General features: G+C 38.1%; 1 protein-coding gene across 1 annotated transcript in view; it reads left to right on the top strand.

Annotated features, from left to right (window-relative positions):
- mgat5b (alpha-1,6-mannosylglycoprotein 6-beta-N-acetylglucosaminyltransferase B) overlaps positions 1-12255 on the top strand; it is a 43612-nt gene extending 31357 nt beyond the window's left edge. Inside the window, exons 9-18 of the mRNA XM_086056502.1 lie at positions 363-494; positions 2534-2667; positions 3600-3730; positions 4604-4609; positions 5822-5977; positions 6066-6212; positions 6867-6983; positions 9225-9299; positions 10746-11017; positions 11604-12255. Of these exons, the coding sequence (XP_085912628.1) occupies positions 363-494; positions 2534-2667; positions 3600-3730; positions 4604-4609; positions 5822-5977; positions 6066-6212; positions 6867-6983; positions 9225-9299; positions 10746-11017; positions 11604-11802 (1369 nt within the window). The 3' untranslated portion in view covers positions 11803-12255. The remainder of the gene's footprint in view (positions 1-362; positions 495-2533; positions 2668-3599; positions 3731-4603; positions 4610-5821; positions 5978-6065; positions 6213-6866; positions 6984-9224; positions 9300-10745; positions 11018-11603) is intronic.
- Positions 12256-16682: the final 4427 nt, after the last annotated feature.

The raw sequence follows: 16682 nt of genomic DNA on the forward strand, positions 1-16682 counted from the left end.
AGTTTTTTTATTTACATTCTCTTAAATTAGGTTTTATGTTTTTAGGCAATACTTTGTTGTTTTTCTACATTAACTCACTCACTGCCATTGACGAATTGATTTGTCATTTCACAGTCCAGCCATTCAATCCCAGGAACTCATTTATATTTTTTTTCTAATTTTTTCAAACATTAGGGTAAAAGAGCGTCTGAAATGTCTGGCAGTAAATGTCTGCTTCACAATCAACTTAATTTATTTCAGTTAGTAAAATTGGTCAGAAAATGAATTTAACTTCTAAGTCAATGTACTACTGTCATTATACTGCATGTTAATTATGTCTTAAACATTTTTTCCAGTACTGTGCATTGATATTATGTATGCAGGTTTTTGGGGGTTCCTCCAGGGAGAGGAAGCTGCCCTCTAACCGGCCCTCTGCCCTTTGACCTCATCTACACGGACTACCACGGCTTGCAGCAGATGAAGCAGCACATGGGGCTGTCACTGAAGAAGCACAAGTTAGTCCTTTGCACTTCCTACCTGTGTTGTTCAATACGATTTCAAATATTCAGTAAATTGATGTTACCTATTGATCTCACTGTGGGACTAGCGACTGATTTTCTTGCTACGATTGAAACTGAGCCAGATACTTCACACGCATGAGCAAATCTCTCACTATGGGTGATGGTGGGATGTGTGTCCAACTCAGCCTTTTTCCATATTGATTAGTTAACCAGATGCAGTTTTCTAGTTCGACATTGACCAGGCCAAAAATACACATATAATTGATGTCCATTGAAATGCACCGAAAGAAAATCACAGTAGGCACCACCAAGTGCAATAAATAAGGGGTGTGAAAACATTTGTGACAAAAGGAGCAAACAGAGGGCCAAAAAGTGGGGACAGTGGAAAAAGACAGAAAAAAACTCCAAATATTCGACAACAATCGTGATTTACAATATCTCACATACAGTAAGTGTTGTTTCCCTCGGCTGCTACATTTTAAAATCTTCAAAAACAAGGACCAGCAGCAGCTATCCAGTTCAGCTAATTGATAAACAATCATCAGAGAGAGTGAGATACTATTTTTTAATTGCTACTGTATGTTACATTCCCTCCTGAGGCCCGACACTGATTATAGATGCAGCCAGTGCACTGCTAAATCTTCTCAAATTGGATTACGTCAATTGATTTTAGGCTTCCCTGCGTGGTCATTTTGCGTTTATTGCTGATCTAACTGGCTGTTTTGTCCCATTTAAAATCAAACGCGTAGGTCCACCCATAATTACATTTCAGCACACTTAAAAATAAGGGTTAAATACTGTAATTGAAAATGTCTTATTTGAATCTTTTATGTAACCTGTTAAAAGTCACTCCAGTGCAAGGATCGTGCTCGTTAATAACCATCGTGAAATGACTCATATCCTGGTGGATGAATTGCTATTGTAGACAGTTACTATGACAACCCAGATTTTTAATGGTGTTGTCAATTGTATCAAATTTACTTTCATTGATCCAAGCTGCACAACAAAAGAATGTTGTGGTAAGCTTTCTGGTTATATTATCAATGTTTATTATGTATTATAGTTGTTGTTTAAACTTTTTTAAAGAGGAAATCAACCCAAACATATTTTTTTCAAGAATATGTTCTATGCAATCGCACTAATTGAAACAAGGCATTCTAATGAATATTGCATTTGTGGAATATGAATCAGGCAGCAAAATCCACCCGTTTTTTACCATCTCAGGGGCGGCTATTTTGTCACTTCTGTCATTTTCTGACTGAAAATGACATTGAAGTTGCTCAGGGCTCGGATAACGATCAATCATGGCTGAGTTTCAAAATAGGTGAACTGTGATTGGTCGTTACCTGAGCCCCGAGCAACTTCGATGTCATTTTCAGTCGACAGAAGTGACAAAATGGCCGCCCCCAGAGATGGCTAAAAACGGGTGGATTTTGCTATATTCCATAAACGCAATATTAATCAGAATGTCCTGTTTCAACTAGTGGGCCTGCATAGAACCTATTCTTTAAAAAATATGACATCCTCTTTAGTGAACATGTAAAGTAAAAATGAAGAAAAAAAATCTGACGTTCAACCTGAACTTGCACCCTATTCACAGAAAAGAAAGCAAAAAATACAAAGGTCTTCATGCCCACTGCAGTCCTGGCTTGTGGTTTTCAGAAAAAAACAATTTAAATAAGAGGGAGACCTATTAACCTCTACATAAAAACAAAATCTGTGACTAAGTCATCAGATTGACAAAGTATTGTCATCTGATGGATGTGATAATGTGTGAGTATTTCACACTTAATTACAAACCCCCACTGCTCCATGATACATTGGGCAGTATACAGGCAGACGCTGGGATGATGGATTCAATGCATGCACGTATCAAAAGATTGAAGTGTTTCGTGTTTTGAGCTGCACCGGCAGAAAAAAAAAAAAAGATGTGTATTTATTTTTAGTCATCCAATTCATCAAGGTGAGCGCATCTGAAAGCAAGCAAGTTATTTTTTCTTATTATAGCTCCACTCCACATATTTTTTCCCCAGGTGCCACATCCGCGTGATTGACACTTTCGGCACGGAGCCGGCATACAACCACGAGGAATACGCCACTCTGCATGGCTACAGAACCAACTGGGGCTACTGGAACCTTAACAGCCAACAGTACATGACCATGTTCCGTATGTGGATATTTTTGTTTATGTGATACGGTATAGCTGTGATATAGATTACTCACACTCATCCGAAAACACTTAAAGGTCTGGACAAATTGGCACAGCTGCAGTGTGACAGTGTTGTGAGTTATCGGACTGCTACAAGCTGAGCCTGAGGGCGCAGAGCTGTGAGCGCCCTCAGAACAGCTGCTTGTGCGCGTATGCGCCAAGCCGCCGACTGCACCACCAGTTCCCTGGCCACACCCACGCTTGCTCATGCACACAAATCATCACGCCAAATAGGGACACGTTCGTTAAGCTCTGCAATACAGATGGGAAGGACACAATAATCAATCTGTCGATTAATTGACCGTGAACGATTCTGTTCGGTTTGCATGTTCACCCTGTGTTTTCCACTTGCTCCTGCTTCCTCCCACATAAACAGGCATATTAGGTTCACTAAAGACTCAGATTCAGTTGCCGTTCGGTGAAAGTGTGAACGTGAGTGTGAATGGTTGTCTGTCTCTATATGTGTGTTGTGATTGACTGGCCAACGACGCAGCGTCTTTTCACCTGACGTCAGAACAGGACAAGCGTGACAGAAAATTGATGGATGGTGATAGACTGTATACACTGACAAGCCTCAATATTATTAACGCATGCAGAATGCACTGATCCAATACAATACAAGAATATGGTATTGTTACATTCTCTGACTGGATACATCAAAGTGTTTGATTTATTTGACATTATAATCTTTGTGACTTTTTCATGTCACTCTTGTATTAGATTGTACCTTGAAAGTGTAGCTAATGAAGTGTCCAGAGAGCTTATTCGATCTCGATTGCAGTTGGTGGAAATCGGCAGTGCTTCATAAGATGGTTCATTCTGTATATGCTGTTTTCAAAACAATGAATTATTTTTGCGCCACGTAAACATGGTCATTTGTCCTCTGGCAGCTCACACCCCAGACAACTCTTTTATGGGGTTTGTGGCGGAGGAGCTGAATGATACTGTGAGACTGAACATCCAAAAAAGCAAAGTGAACAACATGGCTGTCGTCTATGGAAAAGAGGTCAGCATGTGGAAGGTAAATATGACACAAAATGTTCTGTAAACCTAGTTACTATGCTTCCATAGTATTAAATATCATTTATAATTGTACTTCATTCAAGTAAACGCTCGTAAAAATGATAGTCATGTAGTTTGAGCTTTTGTCTGCTACTGCTTGCCTGCCTCAGACGCACCTCAGCTAAGTAACAAAGTTGATTGGCTGGTTGAGTTGTGTTGTGTGGGCGGAGTTAACTAATTCCCACTGTCCCGCCCCTGTTGAGTGCATCTCTGATATTACCTCGGAATCTGGAAAATGCGTAGGTTGATTCCAACCCTTTTATCTTTATCGATATCTTTCACACAAAAGTGACACAGTAAAGGGCTTGGCATTTTTAAGTCATTTTATAATGAAGAAATTGCATTTACTGTAGCACTTGTCCTCATTAGAAGCTGAAGTATATGGAGAAAACCCACGCAAGCACAGGGAAACTATGCAAATTTCACATAGGAGGACCAGATTTTAACCCAAAACTTCTTGACTGTGAGCTAGGCATGATAAAACTCCCATAAATATCCTACTAAGTAAGTAGTTTGTTGATAAGTTATGTTATATTCAGCGAGCAAGTTTTTCTGCCAGGAATGTGACTTGAAAATCCAAAGCTGTAAGAACCTTTTATTTATTAATTTTGGAGTCGCTAGGGGATCTTTTTTCTTGGCAAGTTCCCTACATTGTATCTTTGAAGTAAGCCATCTTCTCTCCAATTGTGTCTCCAGAATGTTCTTTGTTCAGCCACAGTTCTTTTTTTACCATTTGAAAGTGAACATTTCAGAGGGTAACTTGTCTTGCTTCTCACCTATGAATGTGTTTTTTTTTCCTTACATGCTTGCATCATGACCACTGACGCTCCAGCTTCATGTAAGTAAACTAGCTTATTAACACCTCTTTAATTCAACGTGAATTAATGTTGTCTGTAACAGATTCCCTCTCAGCATTATGAACATGCAACTGTCAATGTCCGATATAATCCAGCAAATAAACAACCAATATTTTCAACAATTTCCACAATTATAGATGAAAGTTAGCTATGTGAGACCAGCCTTATCCTTATTTTGGTATATACCTTTTGGTACATTTTTGTTTGGTGGTGTGCTGTGAGAATTTTCTAATATAAAATGGATGTCTTAGCTCACTGAAGACTGGGTAACACTGCTTTAAGAAAATGTTTTTTTCCCCCATATAATTTGTCCTAGGCATTCTAAATGAGACGTGTGGGGTTACACTCAGATGACATTTATAAATGATGATAACTTGAAGACACAGTTTGTGTAAATCATTCAGAACATTACCGAGGATCAGTTTTCAACTTTAACTCAGAATGTATTTTAGTCATCCTTGTCCAAGAGGAGACAATTATGCCAGTCGATTTGACTTGCACAATCTATCAATGCTTCTTTCTCTCATGCACACCCTTTGGGTGTTTTGCTCAACTTTTATATTTTGGTGTATAGTGCTGTTGGGAGAATTTTTTTTTTTTTTAACTTTCCGCAGCAGTGAAGGAAAGTCAAAATACAGTCAAACCATGACGAACTAACCAAGGTATAATATATACACTTTATAGACAAAAGTCTTTGGACACACCATTTAATTAATTTATCTCTCAAGGGTTGCACTAGATCACTTTGCGCTCCCAAAATATTAATTCTTCACTGTCACAAAACATGTTTTGTTACTGTGTCAAATGAAATTGTATATATCAAGTCAAAAGTATATATCAAAAACTTGTACTGGTATCGGTTTGAAAAAGTAGTATCGGACATAATGTTCAACATCAGAGACTTTGAGCAAGACCCACAAATATATTGAAAAGCAGTGACCTCACAAATGTTCTTCTGGATGAATTGACAAATAACACTAAAAATGTTAAAGCAGTAAGGGCTGTTCTTGCTGTTCAAGGGAGACCAAGTTCCATCAATATTTTTTCTTTTCCATTTTTATTTCTAGTGTAATTTTCCATTAAACCAATACTATTGTCTGGATAGTGTACTGACCAGTATTTATCGAATTTAAGCTATTCTATCACTTTTAGCAGTGTTTTGACTAAATGTCATATACTTTGTACCTTAAAAGGGTAAGGAAACATTCCTGTCCATCCTGCATCGCCACATGGAGATCCATGGGACAGTGTACTATGAAACACAGCGTCCCCCGGAGGTGCCTGCCTTTGTGAAGAACCATGGCCTTCTCACTCAGCAGGAACTCCAGCAGCTCCTTCGGAAGGCTAAGGTGAAACTTTGAAATGAAAATGAATTGAATGCATTGTTTGTGGCTTACAGACTCATCTTTTTTCTACTATTCATTTCCCCCTTAAAAGCTGTTCATTGGATTTGGCTTCCCGTATGAAGGTCCCGCTCCTTTGGAAGCCATCGCCAACGGCTGCATCTTTCTGCAGCCAAAATTTAGCCCTCCTCACAGTTCCCTCAATCATGAGTTCTTCAGAGGGAAGCCCACTTCCAGGGAGGCATGTATACCTTCTTATTACACTGGGGAACATAAGTTAGGTCAGACAGCTGTTGTCAATTTTTCAAGTTTTTGAGCTTATAGGACACCGTTTTCTTAAAAAATATGAAATAAATATGTCTGTATATAAATAAAACACTAAGATGGAATAGTTACAAGCTTTGGAAATTAAAAAAACTGCATAAAACAAAATAGAACTTACAATGGTGTGTCTGTGTTTACAAGGTTAAGAGACCTCTTAATTCCCATTATGCTAGCTTTCTGTTTGCAGATATTGACATTACTGCAAACACCTCTCACCGCATTGTCTCAATAGTGACAGCACAAGCAAGTTGCCACGTAGCTGCAGATGAGTCCAATCGTAATAAGCTAGCAATTACTACTGCTAATCAGCGGAATTTTGCTTATCTGGTGAGCTGTGGTGAAAAACGTTGACGTGCTAGAAAAAAAACTGAACTGCAATTTAGCATGCCAATTTGAGTTGTAACCAGCATAAAAATCTAACTCGACACATTTTTTTTTCAAATGAGTGTTAGGCCTAGTGTTAAGATAAATTATTGTTAAAGCTTTATTTTAAAAAAACAAAAAATGTAGGGGGGTTATATCATTTCATTCTTAGTGTCTAAAGGCTATTTACTGTATGTACCTGTTTCAGGTGTCCTCTCAGCATCCCTATGCAGAGCAGTACATCGGCAGGCCACACGTCATTACAGTTGATTTCAATAACTCAGAAGAGTTTGATGCAGCCATCCGTGACATCATGAAGATCAGCGTATGTTTGCAATCCCCACCCCTACTCATCACACACATCTGTGGCCCTCACATTTGATTATCTTCGACGCTAGAAATTGTACTTACGTTATGAGAAAATGAGAGATTTGTTCTCGTCTTCATTTTTGACCCACTTTGAAGCCGTCAGCTTTTGAACAGAGCTCTTCATCGCGGCATGAGACAATGTAGAAAAATGCTTTGCTGACTTGCTACTTTCTGTTTTGCTTGACAGCATCGCTGCATGCAAACTGTGGTATGCGGCTCCACATCAGAATTGAGGCCAATTCCGAAGACTAAAACATAGCTTCACTTTGCCATAGTCATACCTATAAATTAGGCTTTAGCTTTCCAGGCTGCGTAATCTATAACATTTTCCTCACAGATTTTCACTGAATGAAATGCAATATGAAGGCTGACTTTTCTTATAAATGATAAGTGAATGTTAAATATGCCATAACAAAATGAATCCCACTTATAAAAAAAATGTCTAACTTGTTAAAGGATGGGCATTTGTTTTGTGAATTCAGTCTCGTATGGACTTTCCAATTACCGTACTTTTTAGAGTATAATGCGCTCTCGTGCTTAATACATGCCATCAAAAGACAGATTTTCTTCTGATGTATTATACTCCCCTGATTTCCTGCTATCCATGCTCAAAAATGTAAGTATTCAACTTTCACACATGCACTGCCCACATAAAGATACGTGCCACATACAGAGACGTGAGTGCCACCCAAACATTCCTCTCTGATAACAATATGCTATGACCCGTTCTGACTCAAATCCGAAAATTCTGATTCGGCATTTGTTTTCAACTGCCAATTCGCAACTCAATGTAAGTCAGCCCTAATACATGCAGAGCCCTAGTTATTATATATAAATTTGTAACATTCGACTTTATATATTGAATTGAAAGTATACCTTTTTTTATAACAAGGTACCGGTATAAGTCTATACACTCTTTTAAATCATTAACATTTTTCAAGAAAAAGGAAAGGAATGCATATTACACACAAGAAATTTTGTAAATATGCCGAACTTGTTGACACATCCGGCCATAAAGTTCAGCCGTGATCTCTCTGAACTCCCACAGGAAATATGAGGGTAACTGTGTAATTGCTTCACCGGCTCCATCGGCTAAGTGCTGTGGCTAAAGCCTTTGAGAGAACCATAACAACAGGTCAAAGGCCTGGACAACCAAATAGCTGCGTGGACTTCATTAAAACAAAGCTATAAAGCTAAAATCTCATTATCTGCAGAGTCCTCACTGCAATAGATCATGTTGCTATACTAATGGAAATTATGAGCCACAACGTATGGTACATACCACACTTGCCATTAAAGCAACACTCAAGTAAGTTTTCGACCTTCAGAAAATATTTTCATCACTCTTCTGATGAAACATCTACTTGCAACCAGTTCAATGGTTACCTGAGCAACTCCAGTGATTTAAAAATCACATTTAAAATACATTTAATTCTCTTTGAAGTTATGCTTATTCGACAATTATATTCTATATACTTTAAACTCAACATTTCATATGGCACTTATTTAAATACCAGTCACTATTTTTTTTTAATCGGAAATAAAATTTGACATATTCTTTATTTATATATATTCTCATTACCAATATTTTTATTGCCTGATTAGATGGTTAAGCCACCATGATTTAATTCAAACTGTGCTCTAATGGATGAGTGGAGCTACCCTGATTATAATATAACCACAATCTTTATTTTGTAATATCTTTGGGGGACTTTTCAACACAGCCAGCACAAATATGCCTCCCTGTCACTTCTGTTCCGAGCTAGTGTTAGCATAAACAAAAGAAAAAGAAAAACCTAAAAAGTCTTAACTATTGATTAGTGTTTTCATGATAAATTCAATACATATGTGCGCCATCAAACGCTAGACAGTGATTGACAGGCTCTGACGGCAACGCTCATAACTGCCCCAGAAGGACTCGTCACTATAATCTATGTTTTTTGACATATTGATGAAGTTGTCACTGAAATAATGAAATCAATTTTCAAAGCTGTCCCCTATGATGTATTAGGTCATTGATTTTAATGTGAAGCGCATGGTACGATATAAGCCTTTCACAATTACGCTAATGAATATGTCAGTGTTGATAAACTACCTTGCTCAGTGACAGTAATTATGCTGGCTCGGTTCTGTAGAAAAACAGCGCTCGCTCTGGATCCGCTATTCTTTTAGCTGTGCCTAACATCCGTGTTTGCAGGTGGAGCCTTTTTTGCCATACGAGTACACCTGTGAGGGCATGCTGGAAAGAGTTCATGCTTACATTCAGAACCAGGTGGGTCTCGATACTCAACATGCTCACTTGTGCAAAACTGATAACTTCACTGAAGTCACTGTCCACAACAGTCGACGCCCCTCATGATATCCTGTATAAAGCTGAAAATTGCGCCTTGATGCAGAAAACTTTAACCGACCTGCTTATCATGTTTATCATTGTTGTTTTAGTTTATAGTGCTGTAGCATAGAACAACAGTTTGCTGGTATTTTTACAAAACAATTGTAAGAGTGCAGTATAAATAGTACGGTCAATGAACATAATTCATAAGAAGTTATTTAAGTAATTGTCCTATCAACCTTTTCCATGCATTATTTTAGTAATGGTTGAACACAAAATAATTAAATGAATGTTAACTTTGTTTTTAACTAACAATACAGTGGTGTGGAACAGTCAGGCTGACAAGCAAATCTGAATCAACAATATGATGTATGTGTATCTGACATATTTCACATTGAATGACGTCACACCACATCATTTTTTGTATTACACTGGAAGGTATTACTCATATTTTGGGTTGCCGTATTTACCTAGATACTGCGTTATATGTGCAGTGCAGTTCTACACCACTGTAAACTCCAACCACAAAAAGACCACTACCACTCTTAAAATGCCAGCCAAACTCAGCTTTATTATGGTTGGGAACGCAAACTTATTAATAGAGTGCTTGTGCATCTCGTTGGATTGTACCAAAATTAGGTGTACCTAATATGTTGACCTCACATGTACATACGTCCATTTTTTCCGTTACTTTATTTATATGTTAATGGAGTGTCCGCGTTTGGATGTCCAAATAATGTGAAAATTAAAAAAAAAAAAGACCAAATTGGACATACGTGTTTTTCACAGGACAGAGACGCTTATGTATGGATGGAGATGGATACAATTATTTCTACTTTTGCTCTGAAGCTATGAATTTGCATGCAAAGACTATTTCATCATCCAAATGAGCATGCCTAAAGGTTGGTTGTTTGGATAAAAAATGTCTGCCTCTACTTGTTTTAAGGATGGTAGAGCGGGAGACGTAGAGAGATTGGAGGACTAGTTATTGCCTGTGGGCGCTAGAGGCACTTTAATAAACGGCTCTGGAGGCCAGAGGGACATGTCAGAAAAATGTTATGTTATTACCTGAGTCTTATGAATAGCTCTATCTGGGGGGAGGGAATCTAATCCGGGAACCGAGCGTAATTCAGATTTCAATTCTCATTTGTTGTTGGGTGGAATAACGACATTCATGTTATTGTGCTTGGAAGTTTGACAAGCACTTGTCAGATCTGCCAAGCACCTTTTGTATTGTCATGGTGTTTTATTATTTCTCCTGTCAGTTGCCCAGATGCTCATCTAAATATGCCATTTATCATCACTCACTTGTGGAATTTATCTTCACCGGTCGGTCACTGTGTTCCATATAATGGCTGATAAGAGTCATTTCATCTGCACCGCCAGGACTTTTGTTCCCCTGAAGCTCAGTTTCCTCCAGTCAACGCTTCGAGGATATGGCAGGGAAGCCCACTCGCTCCTTTCATGCTCCTGCCCAACTCGAGCATCCTAACTTGGGCCTCCAACATCACCTCCTACACATCCTGGCCCCCCCTCGGTGCCCTGCAGCTCTTGGCTTCACTGCAGGGCGAGTCGTGTGTGAAGGCCTGCCAGGATGCGGGGTTAATCTGCGAACCTGCCTTGTATCGTTTTATCAACATTAAGGAAGCGTTTAATGCGTAAGATGTGCTGCTATTTACTGTACACTAGGTTTTGCAGAATAAATATGACTAGCCTGCTTTGATCTAAAATTAAGAATGTTGCAGCAACCATTAATATAAATTAAGTCACCTTTCCACCAAGCAGTACATTATTTTAATGCAAGACGGTACAAAATGATACCATGAGGTTATCATAATTTTTTTTCATTACAGTTAGTTTTTATTCCATTTATTTTTAAATGTGGGTTAGTTTCAATTTGGTCAAATTTGTTTGTTTTATTGTTTAGAAAATGGTTTGTTTTGGTTCAGCTTTTATTGGTTTTAGTATTAGTTTTAGTTTTTTATATGTGGAGTATTTGTCGAATGCAAGATTAAAAAAAAAAAATTACAAAGTATTGCGTAAGTAAAGTAAACTTTTCCCAAACCTTCCTTCTTCTGTACGGAAAATTATTTTAACCGCTAATTGATAACCACTTTTATATGTTCTGAATGTGTTTTTCCACACAAAAATCCATTAGAGTATTTTTGCTCAGTGCATCATCTGATTGAAAAAAAAATCTGTATTCTTACCATGTACACTGTGTCCTCCACCTTTGTCTCAAAGGCTGGACTTCCAATGTGCGGGGCTGGAGTCAGAGATGAATCACCTCTTTCCCGCCTTCTCAGCAGAACATGCGGAATGTGGCCTGCAGCAGGACCCGCTGCTGTTCAGCTGTGCAGGTGCCAGCATCAAATACCAGCGCCTTTGTCCCTGTAGAGACTATCGAGATAGCCAAGTGGCCCTGTGCAGAGACTGCTTGTGACCGAAGACACCCGGTCCTGTTATCCCAGGAGATCCTATCTGACTAGGTAACTTGTGATCAAATGCTTTGACAGGAGGAATTGTGAAAAATCCTTTACAATCTGGCTGTCAAAGTAGGTAAAAAAAAAAAAAAAATCTCAGGGACTTGCATGATTGTACTTTATATCTGGTGGGCTTTGAGTCTCAGTCAAAAGGTTTACTTGTGTGCTTTGGGACCATCTGAAAGTTATTGATGGAAGATGCCATATTCTGGCTTTGTAGGCTTGCAAACGAATTCCCATGCCATGAAAGAGGGACATCATGCTTGAAATTCTTCAATGTGTGTGTCTTGATATTGTGTGAATCTTTTCAGTGACCATAGTGTATATTTGTATCAGATGCACTCAAAGCCATTTACACCATGTCGAGATGTACTATTTTCCATGTCTTGTATTTGTACATAATTGTTTAATAAATACAAAAAACAACTCTAATTTGTGATTTGAAATATATTAAAATACACCTGCCTATGGTCCTGACCAAAATGTAAAGTGGCGCCTTGAGATAAGAATGCCTTGACTTACGAGACACTAGCTGTCATTTGGCGTTTCTTTTTTTTCCTGTTTTTTTTTCTTTTGACTTGCGCTGTATGGTGGCAGTGAATTCAATTCAACTCACTTCACAATAAGCACCAGTTTGACCAACATTGAACAAATAATAAAAAGAAGAGGCTTCAAGCTAGGCAATGCCCAGTTGAAGTTTGCTGTCAAACTAAACATCAAACAAAAATAATCCCACCGTGCCTATTGAAATCCTTTAAAACCTAAGGAAAGTTCACTCAGCAAACAATGCAAAACGTCATCGACATGCTAACAGTTAGCAACAATAGTTCCGGTTTAAGAAGCAATGGTTATTTGAACACAAACACATGTAGACAGATAATATAACTACTCACAGGCATACTATATTATTTGGCTATATTAAATATTATAAGTATATTATTTATCCTCCTTGACAAATGACTAATATTACAGGATCTTAGTAAGCCACTTAGTACTAGTAGTAAAAGTAGCACTATTCTTTGTTTGTTTCTGAAAGATGATTTGGGATATGAGTCTTTTGAGTTTCTGAGCATAGTCACCAAACAAATTAAACTTGTTAAAGCGAATTAAAAAAATGATGCAGCTCTTGTACTGGCCGTCATTAGATTGAGAAGGCGTTCCTAATGGTGTGGCCGGTGAGAGGATATGAACTTGGGATGTATCCACCCACACATTCCGTTGAGATTGTGGAACTGAGCTCAAAATCAACGTGAGGATGTTTGCGCTGCATCAAATGAGCTACACTACAGAATATGATTCTCACAAGCTCCACTCTGACTCTCCGGGGTGACAAAAAGTGCAAGCGTACTGATGAGATGAGTTGAACTTTCGGCATCTTTTGCTTCAGAACATTGAAATCCCACAGCATTGACTGCAAGTCCTAACTTGTTGACCCCAATTTAGTGTTTTTCAGGACCTTATAGCTGCAGTTAAAAATAACGCTAATTTTACTACCAACAGTTTCTAAGAAGTAGACGCAACTTTCCCCTGTGAGGAGTCACCAGTCACCACAGTTTTTACATAAACTTCACTTCAACTATGGTACACAATGAATCTTGGAGACCAGCTTCATCTCTTCTGCCCTCCCAAATCAAAAGCCACAACAACCTGATATTTTTAAGTGTATACACTCCATTAAGCCATTGCTCTGACTAAATGTGTTCTCTAAAGTTTATTGCCCACTGGTAAAATATTTGACAATATCTCAAGATTAGAAATGAGCAATTGAAAATAGTGCACAATGGCTGCAAGTCAGTGTCACTTATCAACGAAGCTCCTTCCCACACGATAAGAGGATTGAAATGAGGCAGACTTTGGAATTCAAACGCTGAGCCCTAGTTAGCTTTCACTCTTTTGATAATTGAGTCTCTTTGACTGATAGCTTCATCTCACAATAGGCTACATTATTTTCTCCTGCTCAGTTTTAAGGCTGCGGCCAGTATTGAATTTCATCTCGAGCCTGTGAAATCAAAGGAAAAACATCTGCTGCATGTGTAAACGGGAGGGAGTTAACGGAGGCGTTGAAAATGCTCAGTTTTTCCTCAGTTTGTGACTGTGTTGAAGAAAATCTCTTTTAAAAATGTCCCACAGCTGTGCCCTCAGTTAAGAACATTTCTTTTCAGGTACACGGAGCCCATTTCTAATCTTTTCTTCCAGTTCTTCTATCACTTCTTTCATTTTCATGACAGATCAGGAAAAGTAAAAAATGAATTCGACAACTTTCTGTTTTTTTTTTTTTTCTTTTACAACCGAGTGGCTAAATGCTAAGTGCTTCACTGTTATTGATTTTTCAAACAGCAAATAATTGAGCTGCATTCTTATAAAACCAATCACCGAAGTGAATGGAAACAACATTTTTCCTACCACCATCAAAATTCAGCACCCATGTAGAAAGCACACACGGTCATGTTACAGACAGCAGACACACTACAACAGTAGTGTACCTGACCTTTAGATTCCAAACATTCTCTTGTATTTGATTTGATGATATGAAGTGTCTTTCATTGTTTTTCAAATCGTTTTTGTGCTTGATTGTAACTCAAAATATATCAAAATGTATTATAAAGATAAGATGTTCAGATAATGGATGGATGCGTTCTCATTTCAGCCATGAAGGCAATCAGTCAGTCAATGTGACCTTTAGTCACTTCATAGGCAACTCCGAATGGACCTACTCTGAGGGCACACTTAACATGTAAGATATCTGCCAACAGACACATGATGTGACCTTTTGAAGACCCGCAGGTACTGCTTTGCTCTATCGCTTGCCCTGCGGTGTTCAAATTCATTTATTTTTCCTTTTGAGTTTCAGGGTTTATTATTATTGTGCATTTGAGACCTTTGTGTCTGAGGGAGGTTGCCACACAGTACAGGTATGCATATTTGGGAATGTGTGAGACTGGCTGTATGTGGGTAGCATTTGCATTATGGTCAAAAGGACTCCTCATTAATTGTTCTTTATTATTTAGTATTTGGAGAGATCTGTCCAGGGGGAAATTATAGGAATTGTGGAAAGCTTTTATTCCATTCACCCTTAGTGAAATTCTCACAGATCATTCATGCATTCATAACTAAAATCTTCCGACTGGACTGGTGGAATGGAAAATGTTATCTTAGTGCTGCACTATTAGATGCAGTAATGCTTATTATACTGTGTAATCATGTTGTAATGGTTTTTTTTTTTTTTAGCATCTTAAATTACAACATGCTGTATATAAAGTCTATTATGTTATATGTATGTTTAATAATTATCATTTAGTACTTTAAATGTGCACTCTTATTTGAACAGTGAGACCCATTCTTTCATTTTTTTTCTGTTGACTGAAAACATTTAGTTTTGTCATCAAGAGATGACTATGACACCAACAGATCGACGTAACAGCTTTTATTTCAACGTAAATCTATTGATTGTTTCAATAATAAATGCAGTAGGACACACCAGGGCAGCAACACAGGTTGTCCCAATACTTTTGCTTGGATGTATGATTGTTGGTCTAAATGTGAGAGCCAGATATAGATAAATACCTGGTAATCAAAAAAAAGTTTGCTATTTGTCTTAAATTCATCTTTCGATATCAAACCCACATGTTTTTATAGCAAAATAAAAGGAATCGGGGAGTGTGCATTATTATCCTTGTTGTTTATTGGCCTTGCAAAGCAGTTAAACCACTTTCTCATTTGATCTTAAATGTGCATTTTCCTCTCCAATTGTAATTTTCTTCTTCATTGATTGGTCCTGCTCGTGTCCCAATGGTTAAGTGCTGGTTGAGATTGCTTAACACCATGATTGGATCACCCCCACATCCAAATACAAAGATGCATCGTAGACACCAGAGCTAAGACATTATACTCCATTAACAGAGTTCTCTGCTGGTATGTGATAAGGCCATGTTAATTTAAAAAAAGAACCAGGGGCATCATCACAGGTAGGTATAAAGATGCAGTTGAAACCGAATAAATGTTGACTCACAAGGGATTAATGTTGGTATTTCGGTTAATCTCATTTACTCGGTCATTAATTGACTCGCAATAGCACATCAGAATTCTGTCGTCGCGCACACGTCTGTCAGCCCAGATGGTGTTAAAAGCTGTTTCATGGATATCTTGCTGGAAATTACACCATTAATGCAAACTGTCAGGATTTGCATAGTCAGTGAAGCGATTTTATCCATCTGTTTTTATACACACTTGCATTGCTCCGAGAATACATTTAAATGTTATCTCAAGGCACTTTACTTACGGAGCGTGTTTAGCTAGCGTGTAGCACTTTGACAGTAGGGATACTTAAACAGAAGTAAAACTCATTACATTCACCAGTGTAATTTCCAGTGTTTTTCGTCCATAAAACATTATTATACAGTCATTTTATTGGATTACCTGGACAAAAAACCTTTAACACTTTTTGTGTCAGAGTAAGCTACCGCGTTATTGATCCTCTTCAATAAAAGCCAGATGAGCTAAGTAGATAAAGGATTTCAATTGGTTTAATAGTTTCATTTTTGCCTTGCAGTACTTGAGGCATGACAATGTAACGGCCTCGAGGCTGTGGCTTATTCAGCGGGATATTCAACCTTCTCATGGTAACCTGTCAAATTTCACATTAGAATCAACAGTCCGCTACCTTTTCATTGCTGCTCAACAGTAGTCACCCTGAGGTTGGCAATGATTTCTTGCCCATGTAAAAGAGGTTCTTCATGGGTGGTTCTGGCAGTCAAAACTAGCATGAAGGTGCAGCAGATCCTGAATTAGTATTGGCACTTTCTGCAGTGGAAAAACTACCTTTAAAAGAACAAGAATGGCG

Source organism: Filicampus tigris, chromosome 16 (genome assembly GCF_054856515.1).
Source record: "Filicampus tigris isolate MCC_2025a chromosome 16, RoL_Ftig_1.0, whole genome shotgun sequence".
NCBI classification, from domain to species: Eukaryota; Metazoa; Chordata; class Actinopteri; order Syngnathiformes; family Syngnathidae; genus Filicampus; species Filicampus tigris.